The 26,458-nt window shown below is 33.7% G+C and overlaps 1 protein-coding gene across 3 annotated transcripts in view; it reads right to left on the bottom strand.

Moving 5' to 3' along the window:
- The window catches only part of LOC115224821 (glutamate receptor ionotropic, NMDA 2B-like), a 743,429-nt gene that overhangs the window by 560,198 nt on the left and 156,773 nt on the right, over window positions 1-26,458 (bottom strand). For all 3 annotated transcript variants that reach the window (XM_036513846.1, XM_029795750.2, XM_036513847.1), the window contains one exon: window positions 24,205-25,464. In XM_036513846.1, the coding sequence (XP_036369739.1) occupies window positions 24,205-24,624 (420 nt within the window). In that variant the 5' untranslated portion in view covers window positions 24,625-25,464. The remainder of the gene's footprint in view (window positions 1-24,204; window positions 25,465-26,458) is intronic.

Here is a 26,458-nt window from a genome sequence, read left to right as displayed (position 1 = left end):
TTACTTCTCATGCATTCGATATTTCCACCAATCCTCGCTTTCTTGAGTTCCATATTTCGGCATCTTAGCTCGGCTCTGTCTTCTAATTTCCTGCCATCTACTCAGTTTCTGATACCCTCCTCCTTATCTTGTTCCCTCTATCTTTCTTATACACTTTCAATTTTTTCATAACTATTCCAATATAATATTAAGCATTCTGAGTGTTCAGAAATTATATATAAAACATACTACACCAGGGAGACCCAGAACGCCTCGAGGAATTCTCCTCTCCTCATCAGAATAACTAATAAAAATATATTTAAAATATATTTAAAATGCAACGTAACCATTCAATTATATAACATACTGTCGAGAATATAAATTAGTTGATTCTATGCACAAATCTTTTTTCGTTAACTGCTGTTGGTTTTTTGGTTATCTAGTAACAGAAAATACTTTATGTTGTGCTATGCGTTATGCAATGGAATATTATTTCCCATTTAGAAACAATATGTCTATCTAAAAATTTCTCATACAAAATATATTATTGCTTATCTCTAGGTCAATTTAAGAGAGCAGGCAAATGATTAGATTAATTCTACCTATAATCATATCTTTTATTCAGTATTGTATTACGAAAACTGCATTTACTCAATCGCTCGTTTGATAGTTAATTGTGAATTGGTGGAGATTTGGCAGCAATGATCCGCATACCTGGCGATCAAACAGGGACCCTACGCTTTGGCTGGTTATAACAAATATTGTATTACTGGTGTGCCGTATAAATGAATCGATTCAAAAGAATTGAACACCACCTATGAAATCCTATAAATATATATCTGATATGAAAACCTAAAATGTTTCTATAGTATATAATATAAACATCTGGCTGTAAGCTAAAGTAGATTCAACTTTGCATCGTTTGCGATGACCCCAATTATTTTTTCTATTAGACTTTTAAAGAATTCTTATAACAATTACAAGTACATGTAGTTGTGCTGATTGAGAAATGTCAAATGAAGAAATAATATGTCATTCTGTATGTGTGTACGCCGGAATTTAAGACGAAAACACTTGGGTTTATATCGTTTTAGTATCTTTTGTCGTAACTTTGGTTATTGCACCCGTAGGTCTTTTGTAGTCTGTGTTATTGGTTTCATTTGGTACATAAATTTTTCAAATGGCCTCTCTAACACTGCTACAAAATCATCAACTGAATTAATTTGCGAGAGAATATTTCCTGATGTTAATCAATACCGGAAACACCGAGCTTATTTTGAATTAGATGAACTGAAGTCAGGCTTTAAACCCAATGACGTAACTGTTCTCTGTTACAGACGCCACCAGGCATGACTGTTAGAAGAAAAAAGAGACCAATCGAACAATTTGACTTTCAGCAACTTCTATCTAGTATAATGTGGCAGTATGATTAATTAATCTAAGACATTAATCATCTGGGTACAGATAAATTTCTATTTTATTTGTATAAGCTACTAAATTTATATGATATCTTATTTTACAATGAACACATTTATCTCTCTCTCTCTCTCTCTCTATCTATCTATCTATCTATTTATCTATCTATCTATCTATCTATCTATCTATCTGTCTGTCTGTCTGTCGTCTGTCTGTCTGTCTGCCTGTCTACTTATCTATACCCACATACACAAACACATATATGTGCTACAAGTATATATATATATATATATATATATATATATATATATATATATATGTATGTATATAAAGAAATAATCAATTTCAGACTTATTTTATTAAATAAATTTCATCGAATAAAATAAATGAATTAGATTGAATGTAAAAATGGATTAAGTTTTTATTTCATATTTCATATTCCCATACAGTTGTTTCGGACAAAAGGACCAATATTTCCATAAATAGAAAATCATGAAGTCGAATTTGTCCTCGAAATTGTAGGTGAGATTTAAGCAAAATGAAACATAAAATATAAAAGTAAAAATATAAAGTTATCTATATATAGAGAGACACACACATATGTATATGTAGACGTATAAGCACCAGTAATTTGTTCTGCAGAGCAATTGTTTCTGGTAGTAAAAGAAAAATTTCCGATTTTCCCATTTCTCAAATATCTCTTGCACCCTCTGTCACTGTCTGTCTGTCTCTGTTTTTCTCTCTCTTTCTCTCCATCTCTCTTACATTTTCGATTTTGCCATTTCTCTCTCTCTCTCTCTCTCTCTCTCCTCTCTCTCTCTCTCTTTCTCTCCGTTTCTCTTGAATTTTCGATTTTCCAATTTCTCAAATCTGTCTGTCTCTGTCTGTCTCTTTCTCTGTCTCTCCCCCGTGTCTCTCTTACATTTTTCAGCGTTCTGTTCAACAGAGCTTCTTAATTCTATCGCTTTAGATACCCATATAGAGATACTGTTATATTGATGTCGTTTTTAATGTTGTTGCTATAAGTTTTCTAATTGATTTTGTTGCTTCTTAGCGTCTTAGCAGTCACTTCGACATCGTAATTTTACATATTATTCGAATTAAATCAATTTAAAATTCCTTCTACATATTAAAAATGCTACACTGGTTATCGGGGTCAGCTCTTACGACAAATAAATAATAATGGCAATTCTATAACGGTTTCTAAAATATGCAAATTAACACACATAAATGGTAGAAGAACGTGTCAAAAATAATTAAAACCTGGTACGTATTTAAACAGCCCTTATTTTTACGTGTATTTTAAGAAGAATCGTAAATTTCCTCTCGCCGATAGAAACGAAACTAAATGCCGTATGACGAAGTAATAATAGCGAAAAAAATTACATGTTAATATATATATATATCTATATACACATACATACATACGCACACACATGCATACATACACACACACATAAACATTCTTTTATTTATTTTATGACTCCGGCCATGCCGGAGGAATGCGTATAGACATACAAATCAACCCAGGACTTATTTTTGCAAGCATAGTACTTATTCCCGCTAAGTTATGTGAACGTAAATACACAGACAGCGGTTGTCAAATGATGGTGGGGGACAACACACACACACACACACACGCACACACAAACGCACACACACACACACACACATATATATATATATATATATATGTATATATGTGTGCATACGACGAACTTCTTTCATTTTCCGTCTACCAAACCCACTCACAGAGCTTTGGTCGGCCCGCCGGGGCTATAGTAGAAGTAGAAGACACTTACTCAAGGTACCACGCAGTGAGACTGAACCTGGAACCATGTGGCTTTGAAGAAAAGCGTCAATTTTAAAAATTCTGTAAATTTTAGTAATAGTATTTTATAAGCTTGAAGCTTATAAGCGATCACCGTGCAATGACTGAAGAAAATAGTCTAATGACGGGGCATATTAGCCCACGACGAAAAAAGTATGTTTTCCTGTACGTGCGGGACTCGAAACCACATCTCTTTGTTATTCCATCGAGAGATTATATGCTCCGTCATTAAACTATTTTCGTTAGTCATTGTACAGTAACGGCTTATAAGCTTATTCCATCATCACTTTTGCCGAACCACGAGGTTAAGGGGACGTAAACACACCAACCTCGGTTGTCAAATGATGGTGATGGTTGTGGTGGACGAACACAGACACTAAGTCATATACGTAAATATATATATATATATATATATATATATATATATATTTCCTCCGTCTTCCCTTCCTTGGATCTTTCCTTTTCCTATGTTTCTGACGAAGAGCTCCGCTCGAAACGTTAAATCCTGCTTCTTTCTTTCCTTTCCTGAGCATTCAGTAGCACTATACTTCTTCCACGTACTCGCGTTGTTGTGTTTTCTCTTTGTGTTTTCATGTTTGGATTAACTTTATATATATATATATATATATATATATATATATATATATATATATATAATATATATATATATATATATATATATATATACTGCAGGCATCTTTCAGTTTCCGTCGACCAGAGGCTGTTGCAGAAGACACTTGCCTAAGGTGCCACGCAGTGGGACTGAACTCAGTAGCATGTAGTTGGGAAGCAAGCTTCTTAACACACAGCCACGCCTGCGCCTACATATATACATATATATATGTGTGTGTGTGTGCATGTGTCTGTGTAATTATGTTAATACATATGTCAGTTTATCTAAGAATCAATCTCTAAATCTATCTATCTATCCATCTTTCTATTTTATGTATATAGTGAAAGAAGGAGATAGAAAGAGAAGGATGAGGAGAGAGGAAGAGAAGGAGAGAGAGTGTGTGTGTGTGAGAGAATGAAATATATGTGAAATACATATGAGTGTGTACTGGTGTGTAGATGTATTATGCAAATAAGTGGGATCAACTTGTAAGAAGCAATTAATAAAATATCATCTCCCGTTTAATAAAGAGTCTAGGCTAGTTGTTTTTCATGTTGCTTGCGATGTAATTATGTATGAATGCTTCGCGTTTGGTGAACAAATCTAAAATAAAAATCAATAGAAAAATACGCGATTTATCCATCTACAGAAGCTTTTCATAATTTACTGACGCCAAGAGGCAAGTATGCATTAATTAATGGTCTGAGTAGATGTTTATTAGTCTGTTTGTTTAGCGAAATCGGAAACATATTAATTATGATAAGCATTCTTCTCATCAAACATATTTAAATGGGTAGAAGGCAAAATAGAGTAAAACAGCAAAAAAGGAAAATATATACATGTACACCCCACCACACACGTATGTGTATTTGTACATATATATATATATATATATATATATATATATAGATATATATATATATATATGTATGTATCACATCAAATGTGTATGTGTATATATATATATATATATATCACACACACATATCTGTGTGTATGGGTAATCGTGGGTCAGTAAGAGATATGGAAGCTATACAAACATATGGAAAATATTCCTTTTGTGCGAATCGATTAGAAGAGGAGCTCACTAAAAGCATTTTTCACGTTAATTGTCATTTGTACAATCGATTTGCACAAAAGAAATACATTCATTATAGACTTCGATACATGTGTGGCTGCAGACAACCTCCCGCACTTTCTATCTCATTTTATAGATACACATGTATATTTGTATATTTATATATGCGTGTGCCTGTGTGAGTAAATGTGTTTGTTCTTGTGTGCATATGTACATCAACGATCTTTATGGTTTTTGTGAAATAATTGATGTAGAAAAGATGCCTATCTCATTCTCTGCTCCCATTCTATAAAGCCAAGTTAAATTACAATGTCTATTATAATTGACGCATCAATACATCAACAGGACATGCTGTCTTTTCTAATTCTTCCTCCACGTTATTTAACAAGCGTTTCTTTTCCTAAGGTCATAATGACATCGTAGAACCTTAGATTTTTTCATTGCAGAAGGCAATTCTCTTCTTTGCTTCTCTGCTTCCAGACCCGCCGCCGCTGTTCTCGAATAAAACCATACTTGTCATGCAGAAAATAGAGGCATTCTACTTCTTCTTCTTGTTCTTTTTCTTCTCCGCTGGCTCTAATTTCTGAGTTCAAATCCAACCGAGGTCGGCTTTCCATTCCTTCATTTCGGTGTCGGTAAAATAAGTACCACTTGAAAAATGTGATCAGCTGAAGCCTTCCAGGAAAATTGGTGGCCTTCAGCCAAAATTAGAAACACTCATTGTTATTATTATTATTATTATATTATTATTATTATTGGTGTTGTTATTGTTGCTATGACGGGGAGTTGGCAGAATCGTTAGCGCACCGGACGAAATGCATAACGGCATTTCGTCCGTAATTACGTTTGAGTCCAAATTCCGCTGAGGTCGATGAAACAAGTACCAGTTGAACACTGGGATCGAAGTGATCGACTATGCGCCTCCCCCCAAACTACAGGCCTTTTACCTATAGTAGAAAGGATTATTGTTATTATTATTTTATGTTTGATTTTTGCTTTACATTTGTACTAGTTGGCTCCAAGTCTCACCCAGAGACCTCAAGAGACAACAAGTTGGAAATTCATGTTGGTTTTATGCCTAGGGTGCCATATATTTGGTTTTGTACTTAGTGTTGTTCTAGAGAATGTTTAAGAATCCATAAGAAAATTATGTTTGTTTTAAAACTTGAGATTACATAGAAAGTATTTTGCGTAGGATATGGGCAGTTCCCACGAGTAATATCTTTTGAATTTCTGCAATTTGGGGGTTTCCTGGTATCTGAGCTAGGTAGCAATCAGCCCCTTTTGCTATCATTCTCAGGGCACCTATGACAGCAGGTATTGATTTAGTCATCAGGTTCCACATTTTACTAATTTCTATTTCAAGATCTTTATATTTGCTCAGTTTTTGGTAGGTCTTGACAGATACGTTTATATCGATTGGGACAGTCATATCAATGAGGAGGCATGATTTTTGTCTGAAGTCTTTCAGTATGATGCCTGGCCTATTCGCATCTATCTTTTCTTGGTGATCTCTGACAATGTGGGCAGTACTGTCAGCACAATCCTTTGTATTTCTCTGAGACATGGTTCTCCTGGGATGTTATCTAGGTGTTTCTGACCCCTTTTTTTTTTATCATACTTAAGGTACGTACAATAACACGAATAGCTCTTGCTTTGAGATGCCACATCTTTTGTATTTTTATTTTCAAGAACTTATATTTACTTAATTTCTCAAATACCTTTATAGATATAATGTTATCAATGGGAACACTTACATCTATTAGTCTACATGTATTTTCTTCTCTGTCTTTAATAATTATATCTGGTCGATCAGGGTGGGTTGCTCTGTCAATGTTGACTGTAAAATCCCAGAGGATAGTAACATTTTAACTTTCAACAACTGGCTCAGGATGATGTTTATATCAGTAAGCATGAGTGACGATTTTCAGCGTTTACATATTTTCCAATGTTCTACTCCACCCTATCGTGGCGATTTTTGTATTCTTTTGCTGTCAGTACAGGTTATGCTGAAACGAGATTGCCTATTGTTTCGTCAAATGCGCCGCAGAATCTGCATTTACAGTCAGAACCGTTTTGAGGAACGTTAGATTTGTAGTTTTTGTTCAGCAATTTCTGGTAAGCAATTACATATACTTGTAATTCCTGCTGTTTTTGTTTTCGGGATTGCTTCTGTTTTTAGGCTCCACGTTCATGTTAGGTCTCTTTCCAGATCTTTGTATTCTGAAAGTTTCTCCCTATCTTTTAGAGGAACATTGTCATATCTTGGTATAGATAATCGATTAGAAAATATTTTTCTTGGTGATCTCTGACAACTATTTCCAGCGTATTAACTTCGACTTCTCTGTGTGTGCATTGGAATATTCCAGAGTGTGGTTGCTTTCTCATTTTCTGTAGCCTTTTCTCTGTGTGAATACCAAACTTCTTCTGTTCTTATTTCATAGTGTTGGCATATATTGACGGACATGACACTAGAGTTTCATGCCCGTCAATATAGTTTTTCTTAGCCAAGACTGGGCAGCCAGAGACAATATGATTTATTGTTTCTTGTCAATTACCACATATTCTTCAGATACTCGTATTTCTTTTCATTTTTGGTGATTTCTGGTGGGAAGGCTTTGATCTTGTGCTGCAATTAAAAATCTTTCAGTCTCTGGTCCCAGTCCTGAGCTTCTCGGCCATTGCTGGGATTTTCTTTTGTCTATTTATTTTCTGTTTAGTTTAACCTAATATTTGCCAAGTAGGGTCTTTTCTAGCCATCGTTTTATCATGATCCGTTACTGTTCCAGTTTTAGTTTGGATTTCAGTTGTTTAACAACTTTTGTTGTTTCTTATTTTTCTTCATAGTTATTAGGTACTTATTTGTATTTGTCAGCTACCTTAAACACAGAAATTTTTGTTTTATTTGTTCGAGTTTTGAGGCTCTATGTATTAGTTTGCTTTGCTTCTGAAGTAGGTATTTCTGTAGTCCTGTAGTGGTTCTTCTGTAATAGTTTCCTAATAATAATAATAATAATAATAACAATAATAATAATAATAATAATAATAATAATAATAATAATTATTATTATTATTATTATTATTATTATTATTATTATTATTATTATCATTATTATTATTACTATTGTTATTATCATTATTACTATTGTTATTATTATTATTACTATTATTATTATTATTATTACTTTCAATTATTATTATTACTATTATTATTATTATTATTATTACTTTCATTATTATTATTACTATTATTATTATTATTATTATTATTATTATTATTATTATTATTACTAATATTATTATTACTATTATTATTATTATTATTACTATCGTTGATTTTAATCAGGTTTGGTCTTATTCTTGGCAGGATTTATGTGGGTAGCGTGTTACTACCTATAACCTTAAGTATCTCCAGGTTTTCAATAGTCTGCTTAGAACCCCCCTGATAATCTTATCGTTCCCGAGAAGTCAAGCTTTCTGTATACGTCTCAAGGACATTCTATTCCAGTCTCCTTCGATCATTTGTCTATATCTGTACTTACAGTTCCCAATGCACCAGTTATTATTCGCACAACCTGTACAGTTTTCATGCATGTGTGTATATATATATGTGTAAGTGTGTGCACGTGTATATACTGCGCGCGTGATGTATGTGTGTGTATCTGTGTGTGTGCGTGTGTGTATGGAAGTCCCTACGTGACAAAAAATTTTCAATTCAAATTGTGGAACTTATTAAATTCGATGCAACTATTGAAAAAAAATAAAGACCCCAAATACTTTAATATTTCTGAAGGGAGAATATCTGAGTGACGTAGGATCGAAAGATCAACATCAAACAGATACACACACACAAACACACACACACACACACACAAATACACACAGAGGCACTAACACACACACACTCGTACACACCCATACACAAAAGCTTACAGAAACACACAACACACAAAGAATATAAATTCTTATGTATATGTGCATATATGTTAGATATACATATATATGTGTGTGTGTGTGCGTGTGCGTGTATGTATCTAGTACATGCACACATACATATATATATATATATATATATATATATATATATTATATATATACATGCACACACACACATATTTACATATATATACGCATGCCATATATACTATATGCATAGTCATTTATGAATATGTGTGTGTGTGCCTGAAATTAAGTTAGGAAATTTGTTGTAGAAGATTTTCATTACTCTGAAAGTTGTTTATTAGTGAATTATTTAGAAATATTCATAACGTGTCTCAGATTTTTTTTTAAGAATTTTGTTTTGTTTTTATTTTATTGTGAACGAGCTAATCATATGCCGATGGGTCTGCTAATTGAAAACATCAAAATAGCAAATATTTCTTCAGACAAAAAGAATTTACAAAGACGTAGCGTATTGGAAAAAAAATAATAAAACGATATCAACATATATAAATATAGAGTAATACTAATTTATTAAAAAACAAAATATGACAAAAACGTCGGTATTTATTGCAAAGTTGTCAGTTTCGAAAATTCTATTAAGTTGATTTACGTGTTAAGTTCTGGTTCCGAAAAAAACCCAAAAAAGAACAAAAATAGAAAAAAAGAAAAAGCCCCACACGTGATTGTAAATGAAATGAATCACTTAGAGAAACAATTCCATATGATTGAAGTGATTGAAGTGATTGAAGTGACTGAAGCTACAAGGAAAGTGATATTGCAATATTAGAGTTTTTGGAAATGCAACAATCGATAAATATGAGAGGTGTTGGAAATATGTTGACTTATAAAACTGAACGTAAATAATCATGAAAATAACGATTGCAGGAAGTCGATGTTTGTGCTCTTAGATTTTGCTACAAAATAGCTAAAAACAAACAAATAAATATGCATGCGTGTGAGTGTACGAATAACTATATATATCTATATATATATATATATATATATATATATATATATCTTTTGGTGAAATAGAAAGATGAATAATCTTGTTGCAGATTAATCTCGATCACAAAGAACATCTAAGCACCCCGTGCTCTCACCCACCAGAATGACCGCTGCCTGACCTGTTAAAATCTTCAACGCACCCACCACCCGTTTTCAACATACATTGATAAACAGTTTGGCCATGGGCTCTTAGGAGCCTCGTTCGATTTGTTTTGCTCCGCCTCTGTTCTGTTTTTGTTTTTCCAACGGATTTCCTATTTCTTCCTGAAGAGAAAGACACAATATGGTCTCCTTATTCAATCGGAATTTGGTAAATTGTGGCTTTCGAAACACGTGTAGAATGCAATAAAACGATTTCTGTTCAATCTTCGTTCAACTCCATTTCTTCAATTCACTAAATATATTAATATATAATTACATATATATATATATATATATATATTCTATATATATATATATATACTATATATATATATATATATATTAGTGTATATATATATATAATATTATTAGTGAATTGAAGAAATGGAGTTGAACGAGATTGAACAGAATCGTTTTATTGCATTCTATATATATATATATATATATTATATATTATATATATATATATAAGATATATATATATATATGTATATGTATATATATATATATATATATATATATATATAATATATATATATATAGTATATTATATATATATATATTGTAATAATATATATATGTATATATATATATGCTATGTATATAATATATTATATGTATATATATATATATATGTATAATATATATATAGTATTATATATATATATATATATATATATATATATATATATATATATATATATAAGGCGAGCTGGCAGAAACGTTAGCACGCGGGCGAAATGCGTAGCCGTATTCGTCTGTCGTTACGTTGTGAGTTCAAATTCCGTCGAGGTCGACTTTGCCTTTCATCCTTTCGGGGTCGATTAATAAAGTAGCAGTACGCACTGGGGTCGATGTAATTGACTTAATCCCTTTGTCTGTCCTTGTTTGTCCCCTCTATGTATAGCCCCTTGTGGGCAATAAAGAAATATATATATATATATATATATATATGTGTGTGTGTGTGTGTGTGTGTATATAAATTCTTCAGAAGGCTTATATATATTATTCGTCGTGGCACTCAGTCGGGTACGATGACAAGTGTTCAAGTCGATCTGATCCGCAGAACAGCCTGCTCGTAAAAAATAACGTGCAAGTGGCTGAGCACTCCACAGACACGTGTACAGTTAACGTAGTTCTCGGGGAGATTCAGCGTAACACAGAGTTTGACAAGACTGGCCCTTTGAAATACAGGTACAACAGAATCAAGAAGAAAGGGTGAGAGAAAGTTGTGGTGAAAGAGTACAGTAGGGTGCACCACATCCCCTGCCGGAGCCTCATGGGACTGTTTAGGTGTGTTCGCTCAATAAACACTCACAACGCCCGGTCTAGGAATCGAAACCACGATCATACGACCGCGGGTCTGCTACCCTAACCACTGGGCCTTTGCCCCTCCATATATACTAATACATATTGGAAGAAAGCACAGCTTCTGGAAACCCAGATAGTAAATGAAGTAAATAATAAAAGCTAAACCGGACCACATTAGTCATTTGTTATTCAGAATTTATTATAGATGCCTGTAAGAAGTTAAACCATCCGCTTTAATATTCAGTTATTCAGGGTTGGTGCAGTGCAGGAGGCAAATTCCTCATGCATCGGATGCGTTGTACTTGGAATGATCAAAGGTGTCAAACTTTCTTTCACTATGTCAGGCTGGTTCCATCTGAGAATTACATCAATGGTACACTTGTCCGTGGAACACTCAGTCATCCACACACACTAGGTCAATGATCCTGGTAGTTCAACCGGTGGAGTAATTGAATATATATGGTGGAATATTGTGAATGATATTAATTTTTTGCAGCGAAATGCAACTTCTAGTTGGATAACGCTTTGGCTGTCATACTGAGTTTATGGAAACCGTGAGTGAACCAGAGATAGAGAGGGAGAGAGATGGACAGCGAGAGGAGAGAGATGGACAGAGAGAGGAATAAGAGAAATAAATAAAATGAGAATGCAGTGGAGAGCTAGTGAGAGCGAGAGGGGAGAGAGAAAGGGAGAAAGGTAGAGGGATACGAGAAATAAATAAAAGAGAGAACCCTGGAGAGCTAGGGAGAAAGAGAGAGTAGAAAGAGAGAACAAAGCGATGAATAAGAGAAATGATAAAAGGAGAATGCAATAGAGAGCTAGAGAGAGAGAAAGAGAGAGCAAATTTCTCTTCTTTACATATAAAGAAGAACTTTAGTCGAACGAATCGACTCCGGTACTTTATTTTTTAAGTATGGTAATTCTTCTTTCGTTTCCTTTTTGCTGAACTGTTAAGTTACAAGGACATAAACACACCAACACCGGTTGTCATGCAGCGGTGAGGGACAAACACAGACACACAAATACTTACACACATACGCACACACACACACACACGCGCATAAACGCACTCATGCGTACACACGCACACACACGCACACACACGCACACCTGCACATATTTAAGACGGGCTTCTTTCAGTTTTCGTCTACCAGAACCACTGACAGCGCTTTGTTCAGCCCGAGGGTATAAAAGAAAATTATCCAAGATGCCACGCGATGGGAATGAACCCAGAACGAAGTGCTCGAAAAACAATTTAATTAACACACAGCCACGCCACGCTTATAAACATACATATACACATGTTTATATATATATATATATATATATATATATGTGTGTGTGTGTGTGTGTGTGTGTGTGTGTATGTGTGTGTGGTGTGTGTGTGTGTATGTATGTGTGTGTGTATGTGTGTGTGTATACGTACATGTGCATGTGCTTGTTTCCGAGCATAACTACCTCAAAAATAGCAACCAAGAGTCTGATATGCACAACACCCCCACAAACTAGACTCATTTACTCCAGCGCGATCATCATCCAAATATTTGATGCCATAAATGGCAGAAATATTAAATCTACTTCTGCTACTAGCACTAAACTGCTTTTGAATATCAGTGAAACAAAAGACCTACTTGTAGAGATTGAAGTGTATATATAGCTATCAAGTATATATTGAGCATAAAAGTGTTTTGAAGAGATTCATTAGCAAGTGCATTGTAATGTGAGCGGTACTAAGGTCAGAGGCAAACTGCATCTATTGGCTCAAGTGACGTCGCTTCCTTGCTTTAAAATCTAGCTAAAAATGGATCTTCATAATATTTGTAACGTATCATTTAGGTTCTGTTAAATACGAACTGTGCTTAGACGTTTGCTTCGAAAACCGACGGTCTCGAGTTCAGTTCCACAGCGTGCCACACTGAGCATCTGTCTTCTATTATAGCCCCCGATGGCCAACGTCTTGTATGTAGATTTGGTACATAGAAATTGAAATAAACCCGTCGCGTATATATATATATTTATACATATATATATTCTTTTATTGTTTTACTTGTTTCACTCATTTGACTGTGGTCATGCTGGAGCACCACCTTTATTCGAGCAAATCGACCCCAGGACTTATTTCTTTGTAAGTCTAGTACTTATCCTAAGGGTCACATTTGCCGAACTGCTACGTTACGGGGACGTAAACACAGCAGCATCGGCTGTCAAGCGATGTTGGGGGGACAACACAGACACACAAATACACAGCACACAAACACACACACACACATATATAATATATATATATATATATATATATATATATAATAATATATATATATATATACAGGATACATACGACGGCTTTTTTTAGTTTCCGCCTACCAAATCTACTCACAAGGATTTGGTCGAACCCGAGAATATAGTAGAAGACATTTGCCTAAGGTGCTACTCAGTGGTCTGACCCGGAACCATGTGGTTGGTAAGCAACTACTTACCAAATGCCACTGTTACGCCTATACACATACATACATATATAAACACATATGTACCTACATAGATACATAGATATAGATGCATACATATGTACATACATACTTGCATATATACGCACTTGCTATCATCTCGTGCATACCATGGACAAACAGGTAATTCTTTTTCTCCTCTTTCCAAATTCCTCTTCAACTTATTATTTAAGATTTATTAAAACCGTGGATCGATTTGAAAATTACTTTCTGCGATATATCCTACACGGTTTACTGTATTTTGCATAATTCTCCATAATCATTCTCTAATCCCTACTTATACAAATGTCAAAATCCCTCTTACCATCATGCATGTCCACACAGAAACAAATTTCCGGTTTATCGCAATCACATGTTTCAAGATTATTTGCCAGGTTCACGTTCACGTACTTGCTACACTTAACCAGTCTGTTTACACTTAACACCGTTCTCCTATTCTTAATTATTGTACCTAAGCAAATAGTGTCAATGGAATTACAAATGAAAGGTATCTTGATGTATTTAGTCTTTCCTTTATTTTCACTTTCCTTGACTGCTTTAATTAATCTGTAACGAAAATAACCAATTAATTACTTAACGGGTGTTACATCTCTCAGAGAACAAGTCGTTAACAAAACGTTTATAGTATTCTTTTCCACATAAAATTTCAAGTTTGCGTCATATCTCAGAAATGTCTATATCCAGCTTGTTGCTGTCATCTAATCTAAAAGCGTGGCTAGGTTTTCTTCCTATTATTGGCTGAGAAAAAACACGTTGCCTGCACTGTTTTCTTTTAATGTGTTCTTAACCTACCATTCAGAGTAAGTAGATGAATAATACGCAATACTCTAAACCGAAATGTTTCTTTCATCAAAAGCAATGGCTTAGTGCCTTAATCAGTACCCGCAACCTGATCAATAACTTGCACTCTACACCTTCCAAACCTAGAGCAATGTTTTGTAAAATGTATATAAATATATTTCAATGGTGGTACCCCAGCATGGCCACAGCTTAATTAAGGCTGATATACGTAACAGAATAACGGAATTCATTTTCAACGCCTGTCTATGTCCATTAGACGTTCGTGCAATGTCGGAGTAGTTTGTCCTATATATTGTATACCATGTTCACAACAAGGAATTCGATGAAATGCGTTACGAGACCTGCAATGAAACGCTACATCATTGTCAATAATAAACTTTTCTCCAGTTATATTACTAACAAATATTTTATTATTTACTCAAACATCATAAGACAGACAATTACGTAATCTACATTTAGTAATAACATTGTTACACTCAACGTGACCATTTTTCTTTGCTATAATACATACATATATACATACACACATGCATACACACAGGTATACACACACGCACACACACACACACCACACACAACACACACACACACCACGTATACGTATATGTAATAAACATGTGGGTATATGCAATGGATTTCTGTCATTCAACGATGTAACATTAGCTGTTCGACCTACTGTATTATCTCCTCCTAAATTAACGTGAAAGTTGTTAAGTATTCAAAAGACATGGTTACATTTACCGGAATTCTGAGTTAGAGTTAGCGTGATATAGCGTGTACCAAGGCAGTAACTTTTCTGAATAAGTGTGCAATCAATGTGTCGGGCTTCTATACAGTTTGTATTCACCGAATTCCACTCAAAAGTAATGAGTTACCTTAAGGCTATGGAAAAGGGTCAACATACCATGCAGTGAATTCGAGCCACTTTTCATGATTGCAAAGCCACCACCATCATAATTCAGATTTACTGCCCTATTGATACGTACACCAATTCTGTTAGCCATTGTACGAAGAAAAATTAAATAGGCAGTACGACTTGAATAGCACAAATTTTCATGAAGTCCGTTTATGATAATACATTGCAACTGAAGGTTTCGTGCATATTTGTTTAATGTTAAACCACCAGATGACGATATAATTCAATGAATGTCGAACGTATATTAATGGTATATGTGCTCATGGATTATAGAAGTTCCTATTTGGAATTTCATCCAGTTCTAGCATAGATCATTAAAATATTAGTGGTAACATTACAGTTGACAATCCTTTCGAGTTCGATAAATAAAAAAAATGTATATACTACTGTAACAACAGTGTCATCATTCTGGGTTTATTTTACCTTGACAAAAACATTTAAAACGTGGTGAGCTGGTAGAATCGTTGGTACGGTTGGCGAAATTCATAGAAACATTTCGTTTGTCTTTACGTTTTGACTTCAAATTACCTCGGGATTGAGTTTGCCTTTCATCTTTTCGGGGTCGATAAAGTAAGCACCACTGGGGTCAATTTAATCTACTTAGCCCTTCCCCACAAAAAGTTCCGACCTTGTGCTATAATATGAAACCAATATTACAGATGACTTATTTCTCTTGTGAAAAAGATAAAAAAAAAAAAAAATTACCTCTTCATCTACATTTTCATAGAGCAGAATGTTTAAATAGTTAAAACTTCAACAAAAATTCTCACACGATGCTGACTTCCCATGTCTCAGCTATAATCCATTCTGTCTAATTCTGATCTCTAATATAAAACTTAACTGGCTTTCTTCCCATCGGTATTTACGGCTACTTGTATTTCTGTTACCCCGTTTTCTTAGATTCTTGACTCATAAGACGCGTTTGAATAGAGTTTTCTTTTTTACCGATGTGAATATTTATCAAAGATATCTAGTTTTTATATTTTTAACTATGACAAACACCAAGGCTTTATATTTTTAACTATACAAAAGCTTACAATCATTAAAACCCCATTAAGAAATACTAAGTTATGCATCTGAAAATGTTTCAACAGATAATACAATATAATAAATTACATACAGGGAAAATTTAGCTAAGACAGTATGATTTTATAGTCTAATATATTGGTCAAGAATGAAACTATGTGCACACAAATGCACACATACACAAACCTATACATTCCCGTACATACATACACATAAATACACACATACATACACATATAAATAACTAAATATTTATACCTACATACATTTATGTAAGAATATATATATATATATATATATATAATATACATATGCACAAACACACATATATATATACATATATATACATACATAAACACATGTATATATGCATATACATATCTGTGTGTGTGTGTGTGTGTGTGTGTATAACACACAGCTTATCTAATCACGCTCTGTTAAACTTTCAATTCATAATGGAGAAGCACTGGGATTTTATTCCTCTCATATCCCTTTATTTGAATAGCTGAATACATATTTTAAACTTCAAGATACATTTGCTTACAAATCTAATCAATAAGAAATTTAAACTCGCTTCATGGTATGTTGACAACTGCTTATATGTATGTATGTGTGTACGCATACATATACATACATATACATACATATATATATATATATATAATATATATATATTATATATATATATATATATATATATATTATATATATATATATGTGTGTGTGGTGTGTATATGTATTTATCTATGTATATAATACATACATATATTATGTATAGCATATGTATATAATATATATATATATATATATGATATATAATATAAATATTTATATATTATATATAATATATATATATATATATGTATATATATATGTATATATTATATGCATAGTCTGTTTCTCAACCAGACAGTAGCTCTTAAAACTCTTTAGATAAACATATATTTTTATCGATTTAAAAAACGTAATTTTACTTTCACTCTACTTTAGTCTTCAAACATGGATATGATATTTGCTTTGCATATTTCTATTTTAAAATATAAATGCAACCATGTTTCAACGACAGCACGTATAGCTTATCTTTCATCTTTTTCTTGTTTCAGTTACTGGACCACAGCCCTGCTGGGGCAACACTTTGAAACGTGTAGTCGAACAAATCGACGTTAGCATTTATGTTTCAACGTTTGGATCTTAGTCTGTAGGTTCTTTTAGCTAGCCATTATGGTACGGGAACGTAAATGAGCCAACACCGATGAAAATTCAATATTGAATTTATCAGGTGCTTGTGATATATATGCATACGTATATACATTCATATCTATCTATCTATCTATCTATCTATCTATTTTTGTCTATCTGTCTACGTATGTGTTTTTGTGTATAAATGCATACATACATGTACGTGTGTATGTATGAAAATGCGTGAATGTGTGTGCAAGTGATATTATAAGGCATAGCTATTCCTGAGACCAACTAGACGATTCAAATGAGACAAAGTGTTCTACTCTCGTCATATCATCCGGGAATGTAGGAAAAATCATTTGTAGATAATGCCTTGAGTATGAAATGTTCTTCACATCGATAAATTATATTTGGAAATGTATCTTATTCAGCAGAGACATTCTATATTCCAGTGATGCAACACTGCCAACACACACGTATTAGCAACTGCCATTTCTCACGGATTTTCAGAAGAGCCTCATGAAACTTTTCTTTGACCGTCGACCTGAAGAAGACAGAAGGGATGTTTCAAGTTGTTGAGCACTTCTCTGTCACTGCTATCGACAGCTATGAACTAGAGGTAGTCCATAAGCTTACATCCTTGATTCTACCATCACGGATAAACCTGCACTAAAGTCTGACATAAGGTATGTTGGAAGGAAAACATAAACACTAAGTTAAAAACGAAGTCTGAGAAAGAAATAAACCAACAGCACGCATAAATGTTGCGATCTAAAGTGCTGACGTCGGCACCAGAATGTTGAGATGACAGTGAAACCTGATGCAGAAGCTGCTCCAGACAAGAGTGGTAATTCACTGCCTACTGTCCACTCTACTGATTTTTTCTACAAGAAGAGTTAACACATAAATATTAACCCAGAGACTTGATTAGTAGTAATACGTTTTATAGATTCCCAGATTTAATCTCAGAACGTAGATCGGTATAACTTTGAAACTAATACCGTAGCAGAGGCGTATATACAACCTTCCAACGTTTTTGACAATAATAGAAAATGCTCGCGACAGAAATAATTTTTCTACATTAACTTGAGCAAATTTTCGAACGTGATACTCGGAGAAAAATCTACACCTGACAAGATATATAACATAAATAGACTAATTTATAAAACATACTATCAAACCCAGAAATAAACTTCATAAAATGACTAAATTTAATAAAAAAATATTTTAAACATGTCTTATGAATTACCTTTAATCTGCTTTAAAAGCAAATCTACCCGGAACAGCAGACAAAACGAAAAACCAATTTACAAAATACTGAAAATGGAAATGTAATACGAATGTCAAATATCTTATCTAGAAATATATTGAAGTGCTTTCTGAAATTACACTATAATCATTACATATGCCATACCGGTATATATACATACATACATAGTTATATGCATGCATATATATGCATTATATATATATATATATGTATGTATGTATGCGTGTGTTCATGAGTGTACGTATGCATATATATTGATATCGATTATATATATATATATATATATATATATATATATATATATATATATATACATATATATCAATATATATATATATATATATATATATATAATGTTTGTGTGTGTGTACGCGCAGGTATGGAAACACAGAAATACTCACGCACATACATACATACATACACACATACATACATACATACATACATATATGTATATGTATGTATATATATATATATATAATATATATATATATATATATATATATATATATCAATAGCGTCACACTTTCTACCACATATCTCTATCATGGATGCCATTAACTGAATGACAGATGTATCAATATTTATGTATTTAAACAAATAAAAATAAAGAATCACACGTGCTTATGAATTCCCAGGTGCAGGGGTGTCTGTGTGGTAAGAAGTTTTGTTCCAAAACATATGGTTTCCGGTTCAGTCCCACTACATGGCACCTTGGGCGAGTGCGTTCAGCTATATATATATATACGACGGGTTTCTGTATATATCTGCGTATGTGTGTGTATGTATGTGTGTGTATTTGTGTGCTACCTTTCTTCGTTCCTGTGTATGTCCACAAGCAACCTTTGTTGGTGTGTTTACGTACGTGTAACCAAGCATTTCGGCAAAAATGCCTAGAGAATAAGTATGAAGCTTACAAAATAAGTAATGAGGTCGATTTGTGTGTTGCCCTAGCATGGTCACAATCTAATGACTTAAATAAAAATTTTGAAATAATATAAAGATGTATGTGTGTGTATATATATGTATACATATATATATATATATATATATAATATATATATATATATATATCATACAGACATACCTATGCATATATGTATATACATACATGCATAAAATAAGTGTGACCGTGTGTGTAGGTTGTAGCAATAGTAATAACACTCCCCCCATAATTTTGTGTTGTGTATGGGAAAATGTATATAAGTTATGAGAATTTGGAAAGAGAAAAGATAGAAAATATCTACAAGTGTAAGCCTTAACTTCAGGATATCAATGGCGTCGGCAAAAAAGAATAAAATGAAAATAAACTTCGTCGTCCTAAATTCATACTAATATTTCATTCTCACGACAAACTGTAGCGCTGCTGCTGTTAATTATATATACGACGGTCTACTTTCAATTTCCCTCTACCAAGTCCACTCTCAAGGCCTTGGTAGGCCCGAGGCTATAGTTGAAGAAACTTGCCGAAGGTGCCACGCAGTGGGACTGAACTCGGAACCAAGTGGTTGAGACGCAAGCTTCTTACCTCACAGCCACTCCTGTGTCTATTATTATTATTATTATTATTATTATTATTATTATTATTATTATATTATTATTATTATTATTATTATTATTATTATTATTATCATTATCATTATTATTACTGTTATTGAAAATTTTCATTCTCTTGGTGTCATTCTGTTTCTACTTTATTATGTTGAAGCTACGTATCTACAGTATTGTGGCACTTGTCATAAAAAAAAACTGGCAGATTCCGGGCAGGAGTATTCATGACAACCTCCATGGGATACGATACATCATAGACAGAGTAGTTAAGGAACCTGAAATTAGTGGGGCGCTTATTAATTTGGATCAATCGAAAGCTTTTGATGGGGACGACCATCGATACTTAGAGACTATCCTTAGAGCGGCTGATTTCGGTCCCGTCTTTCCCGGTTGGATTGCTGCCTTATACAGGGGCATCGTGTAAATGGTCATCTGTCCAGATCAATTAACATCACGCGTTCCGTCCGTCAAGGATGCCCCTCGCGTCGCTTCTGTACGTATTGACTCTAGAGCCAATACTGCGGGCGCTGGCGACGCTGAAGGGCTCCTGCCAGAACTGGGATGCGGGAGACTCGTGTCTGTATACACGGACAACGTCACCGTCATAGTATCGAGCAACAGGCATATCGACCGGGTCAGCGATACAATAAAAGAATACGAAGCATAACCGGTAAAATTCAGTGAGTTTGCGGCCCAGCACCTGGAGAAGCAAGCCCATGCCACCCAACAGCGTCTCCATTGTGGGATGCTGGACCGACGGACCGGTGAAACTGCTCCGAGTCTGGTTCGATCCGGACCGCCAAATAGAGTTAAATTGATCGGAATTTTTTCCTCCTTTTTTCTATTTTCTTCTTTTTTCTTTCGAAAAGAAAAGCTCTACATTGTATTTTGCCCCATCTCTTGGCTAATAGAGATATCTCTTTGGCTAATAGAGATATCTACAGTATTTTTAAGACATTCAAGGCGGCGAACTGGCAGAATCGTTAGCATGCCGGTCGAAATGCTTAGCGGCATTTCGTCTGCCGCTACGTTCTGAGTTCAAATTCCGCCGAGGTCGACTTTGCCCTTCATCCTTTCGGGGTCGATAAATTAAGTACCAGTTACGCACTGGTGTCGATGTAATCGACTTAATACATATGTCTGTCCTTGTTTGTCCCCTCTGCGTTTAGCCCCTTGTGGGTAGTAAATAAATAAGTATTTTTAAGGCATTCATAGATTTAAATCTGTCAGCTGGAGCATTCAGTTCAATTCTTAACACCATAAGCACTCTCCAATAGTTCTTTCTCCAGACCCTGTCATTCACAGCTGAGTGATGTATGCAGTATCCTCCGTTCACTTACAGGTAGCTGTATGTGCCATCTTTATTGATATTTCTTACTTTGTAAGTATCAAAGTTTATAATTGCAGTCTTGGTCAGTTTTCCACTCTTATAGTTATCTTTAATACACTTAATGATGTTAGGACTGATGATTTTGATGATGTTAAGTTGACTCTTCTGTCAGTTGTGGCCCTTGACAACCGTCATCTGCTCGTCAGTGTAGTAAAAGGTGGTTTGCTTTAGCATCCTATGAGTTAGATACATGGCTATTGCTGTATTGTGGTTTGCCATGAAGTGGTGCTGGTGCAAATGTAGAGGAGTAGAGTTAGTAGTTTGTTCTCTTGGAAGATACCACTTCTTAAGTTCTTTTGTCTTGGTAGAAAATTCAGTGTATCTTTTCAGATTTTCACGCTCTTTGTGAGAAATATGCCACTTGTTGGGCAAACCATGTAGATCTTGAGGCTCTCCCTTACCCACAAGTGCGGCTTCCTGTAAAATACCTTCTTGTATTCGATCCCTGCTGTTTATAGATTCATAATCATTGATTTGATTTCGCGTCATATTGACTTTATTGATGGGTAGCCGGTTCTCGCATCCTTTCTTATACTCCTCCCGGTAACAAACCAGTTTTGTCGAGGATGATGTTGCTGTTGTTGATAGTGCTAAAACAGAATAAAAATGCAAAAAGAAAACAACCTGCGTATTGAAGGAGCACTTGTGTGATTATACGCTGTGTTATAGTTATATTTCACTACGTGTAGTATAGTAATATAGTTATAATTATTATCACGCTCTGAATCATCAGTTATTGTTGGAAATGATTATACTGCAGTTATTTTGTCAAGAAATAGGAGGAGAGCTTAATTATAACAAACAGAAGAGAAAATTGTTAATTGCTATTTGCTTGTGCCTGAAAGGCAAAAATTGATTTCCGCATGGCTATGATTCCCATAACGATTGTGATAGCTAACTTTCTCCTGTGGAGCAGAGCAAACAAAAATACAAATAGTAAAGGTATGCAGAGTACTTGTTCAAATATATTCCAGCATTACCAGAAACAATGGCTGTAATACTAAATGAACAATAATGAACAACACTAAGAACAAAGCTGTTAATCACAATAGGGACACATGAGATAATGATTAAAACGACCAGAGTGACAGCGGGGTGTGTTGTCATACTGGAAAAATAAACATGGAAATTTACAGCAGTAATGAAAATGAGAATGCTAGATAACAACAAAAATACATTATTTACACAAGCCGTATGTGCACGCACGCATGTGATTTGCAATATGATGAATGACAAATGTAAAACTATCAGTAAGAAATATTAGTCTTTAGAGGAGAGAATTATGAGAACAATTACAGAAAGAGACATTAAAATTTAGATGCAACTTCTACAAGACAAAACTAAGTTGAAAATTCGTTGAAAAATACATCGAGTATAGAATTCAAGAATATATGACGCTAAAGAATTACGTTACGAAGAAGTCTCTCTTTGTTGTAGAATATTTTATTTGTCATTTAGGGAAAGAGGTCAAGATAAAAGTTCTCTTCATACGAGAGTCGAGAATTTCAGACCGAATATCAACTTGAAAATCTTTGCTCTCCCTTTGTAAAACTAATGTCAGTAAACGTAAACAGACGGATAAATATATTTTTTTCACTCAACTGTTTTTTTGTTAAATGGTATCTCGAATCAACTTTTGTACTACTACTGTTACACGTCAACTTTCGAATAGAATTAGTCATAAAAAACGTTCATCATGATCTGCTTTTTGCTGTTTTGATTTTCATCTTCCTTCGCAATATAACATAATGCTTGCATGGCAGAAGAAAGAAATATATTGATTTTTATATTGTGCGAAATTTAGGTAGAAAATTTCTTGATATTTTTTCTTTTACTACTTCATAGATACCCCAGTCTACACTTGCAAGGATTTATTCAATTCCGTTTATTCAAATTTATTCATATATCAATTGTCAAATGATGCCCCTTTTTTATGAATCAATAAAACGTCAAAGAGAAACCAATAAACATTTTGTGCTATAAAGTTAGGAAGTAAAACATGGATTTATCGACTCTACACAACAATAACTCCAATATTGATTCTCTAATATTTCGGATAAATAATAACTATTCTTAAACAATACGATTCTAATGTTATTACATAAGAGAATTTCTTTTCTTAGAAGTAATTCTGTCATTTCAATGATGGTAAGTGTGCTAGACAAGTTGTTAAATTAGAATTACTTCTAATGGAAATCTGAAAACAAAGTTAACGTTAATTGGAAGAGATTAAAAATTGATTACTTACCTGAATGGCCATGGTACGATCGGGATTCCAGGAAATGACGGGTATTCCAACTGCGTGCGCCAACTGAGTTACATAACTCCCCGCAGAGGGGTCCCCTTGTAATATGACTTGGTTGTTAATATACATTATGGCTATGGTATTGTTCCGAAAGAAATCATTGCAAAAAGCATCCAGTATTTCTTTAGTACTCCCAGATTTAATAGACTGTAGGTAACCGGTTGGTTTAAATGGCAGTTGTTTGCGTCGATATTGATTGATTGAGCGTATAATATATCCAATGAGTTGAGATTTCTTAAAAGGGCTCTCAGGTACTAATACAGCCATACTAACTGTCGGTGGTGTTCCTTGGTTGAGACTTTCAATAGCTGATAAATTCAATGCAATAAACAGCAGTAAGATACAAGTATTAATATGGGCCATGTTGTGAGTTTATATAAGTATTTTCTTTTATTTCACAACTCGGCCAAACCCTTTTTTGATGACAATATGATTTTAGAATAAGATCAAATGAATTATATATATATATATATATATATATATATAATGTTTGAAACTAGAATAAAATATATCACAACAGCATTCTGAATTTTCTTTACGAAGCCAGAGGATACATATCTGTATATCGACACATACTCACACACCTACCGTCATAGGTGCCAGCATACACAAATATAAATATTTATATTTTTCAGACAGAGAAGAACGAATAGATGAAGAAATACCAATATAGATAGAGACAATACCTTTCAGTATGAAACAGGCACTTTCTATCTCATTGTATCATTTGTATTTTCCAGCATATATTCATTTTTACTGCGTATCATATGCTCTGGCACGACATATGACAACTCTACTGACCAATGATCAATAACTGGTTTGGGGATTTGCTTTCAAATAAGTGGTGTTGGAATAAATAAACAGAAAGTGGGAAATTTTCTATAAACGAAAATATTAATTGTGGAAAACTAAAATAAGCTGAAATAATTTCATATTCTCGGCGGAAAAACGAAACATATACCAGAACAGTTTAAAATATCCATCGAGTATGCTTGACACCATTTCAACCCAGACATTGATGTATATTCTAGATGAGGGACTACACCATCAAGATGAATCGGATGTCAGATGTAACTTTGGAATCACGTGATATGTTGCTCGTTTCCGCATCTCCGGTCACTGAACACTAATGTACATCATTCATCGCAAGTTGGCTTTTATTTCCAGCTAAAAAAACCGCTTATTCAGTGTTCCCATTGGCAGCTACAAGTATAAAAAGAGAGGTGAAGAAAGAATTATTAATCTCGTTACGTAAATGAATGTCTGAAAACAAATCATTGAAGTAAACAAGAACAATATATTTAATAGGAGTTTAAAATATACAGAAACTATTTTCTCTTTCTTTTAAGAGTTATATTGACATAAAAGATTTATTCTCATACAAACTCTCTAAAATGATACATACAGAATATATATATATATATACTTGATAGTATCGATATTTAAATATCGATATTATCCTTATTTATAAATTTATATAGTTCGTCACTATATTTACTGCGGTGTTTATTTTGACCATATCGCGCCTATGAGGTGGTTGGCAGGCGATTTAAACTGGCCTTGTACATACGTGCATATATATGTATGTATGAACCTTCGTATATGTAAGTATAAACATGTGTTCTGTATATATATATTTGTACTTATGTTCCCATCTGATATATTCAACTGATGAAGGCAGAGCTTATTTGAAGCAAATCTAGAAATCCAGGATCTTGAATTATTCAGTAATATCTTTTTGCTACTCTATTCTGTCCCTCTGTCTTATCTCATGGTGCGATATGGACATGTAAAGTGGTTTTTAGAGTCAGGGATTTGACTGCTATTTCGGCATGGTGGTGTCTCTCAGACACTCGTATTTATAGTTGTAAAAAATTATTACCTTTGTATGGTATTTATTCCTATGCTGGCCACTTGATAGTATCGATATTTAAATATATATATATTGCATATATATCATACATATATGATGTATATATATCATATATATATATATATAAATATATCATATATATAATATATCTCTTATATGTATAATATATATATTATATATATAATATATATATCTGATATATATCTTATATATCTGATTTATATCTTATATTATATATATATGCGTGTGTGTGTGTGTGTGTGTGTGTGTGTGTGTCTGTGTGTGTGTGTCTATATATTATCTTATAATGATAGCTTGGGATTC

Source organism: Octopus sinensis, linkage group LG2 (genome assembly GCF_006345805.1).
Source record: "Octopus sinensis linkage group LG2, ASM634580v1, whole genome shotgun sequence".
Taxonomy (NCBI): domain Eukaryota; kingdom Metazoa; phylum Mollusca; class Cephalopoda; order Octopoda; family Octopodidae; genus Octopus; species Octopus sinensis.
This window is presented reverse-complemented; position numbering and strand designations above follow the sequence as displayed.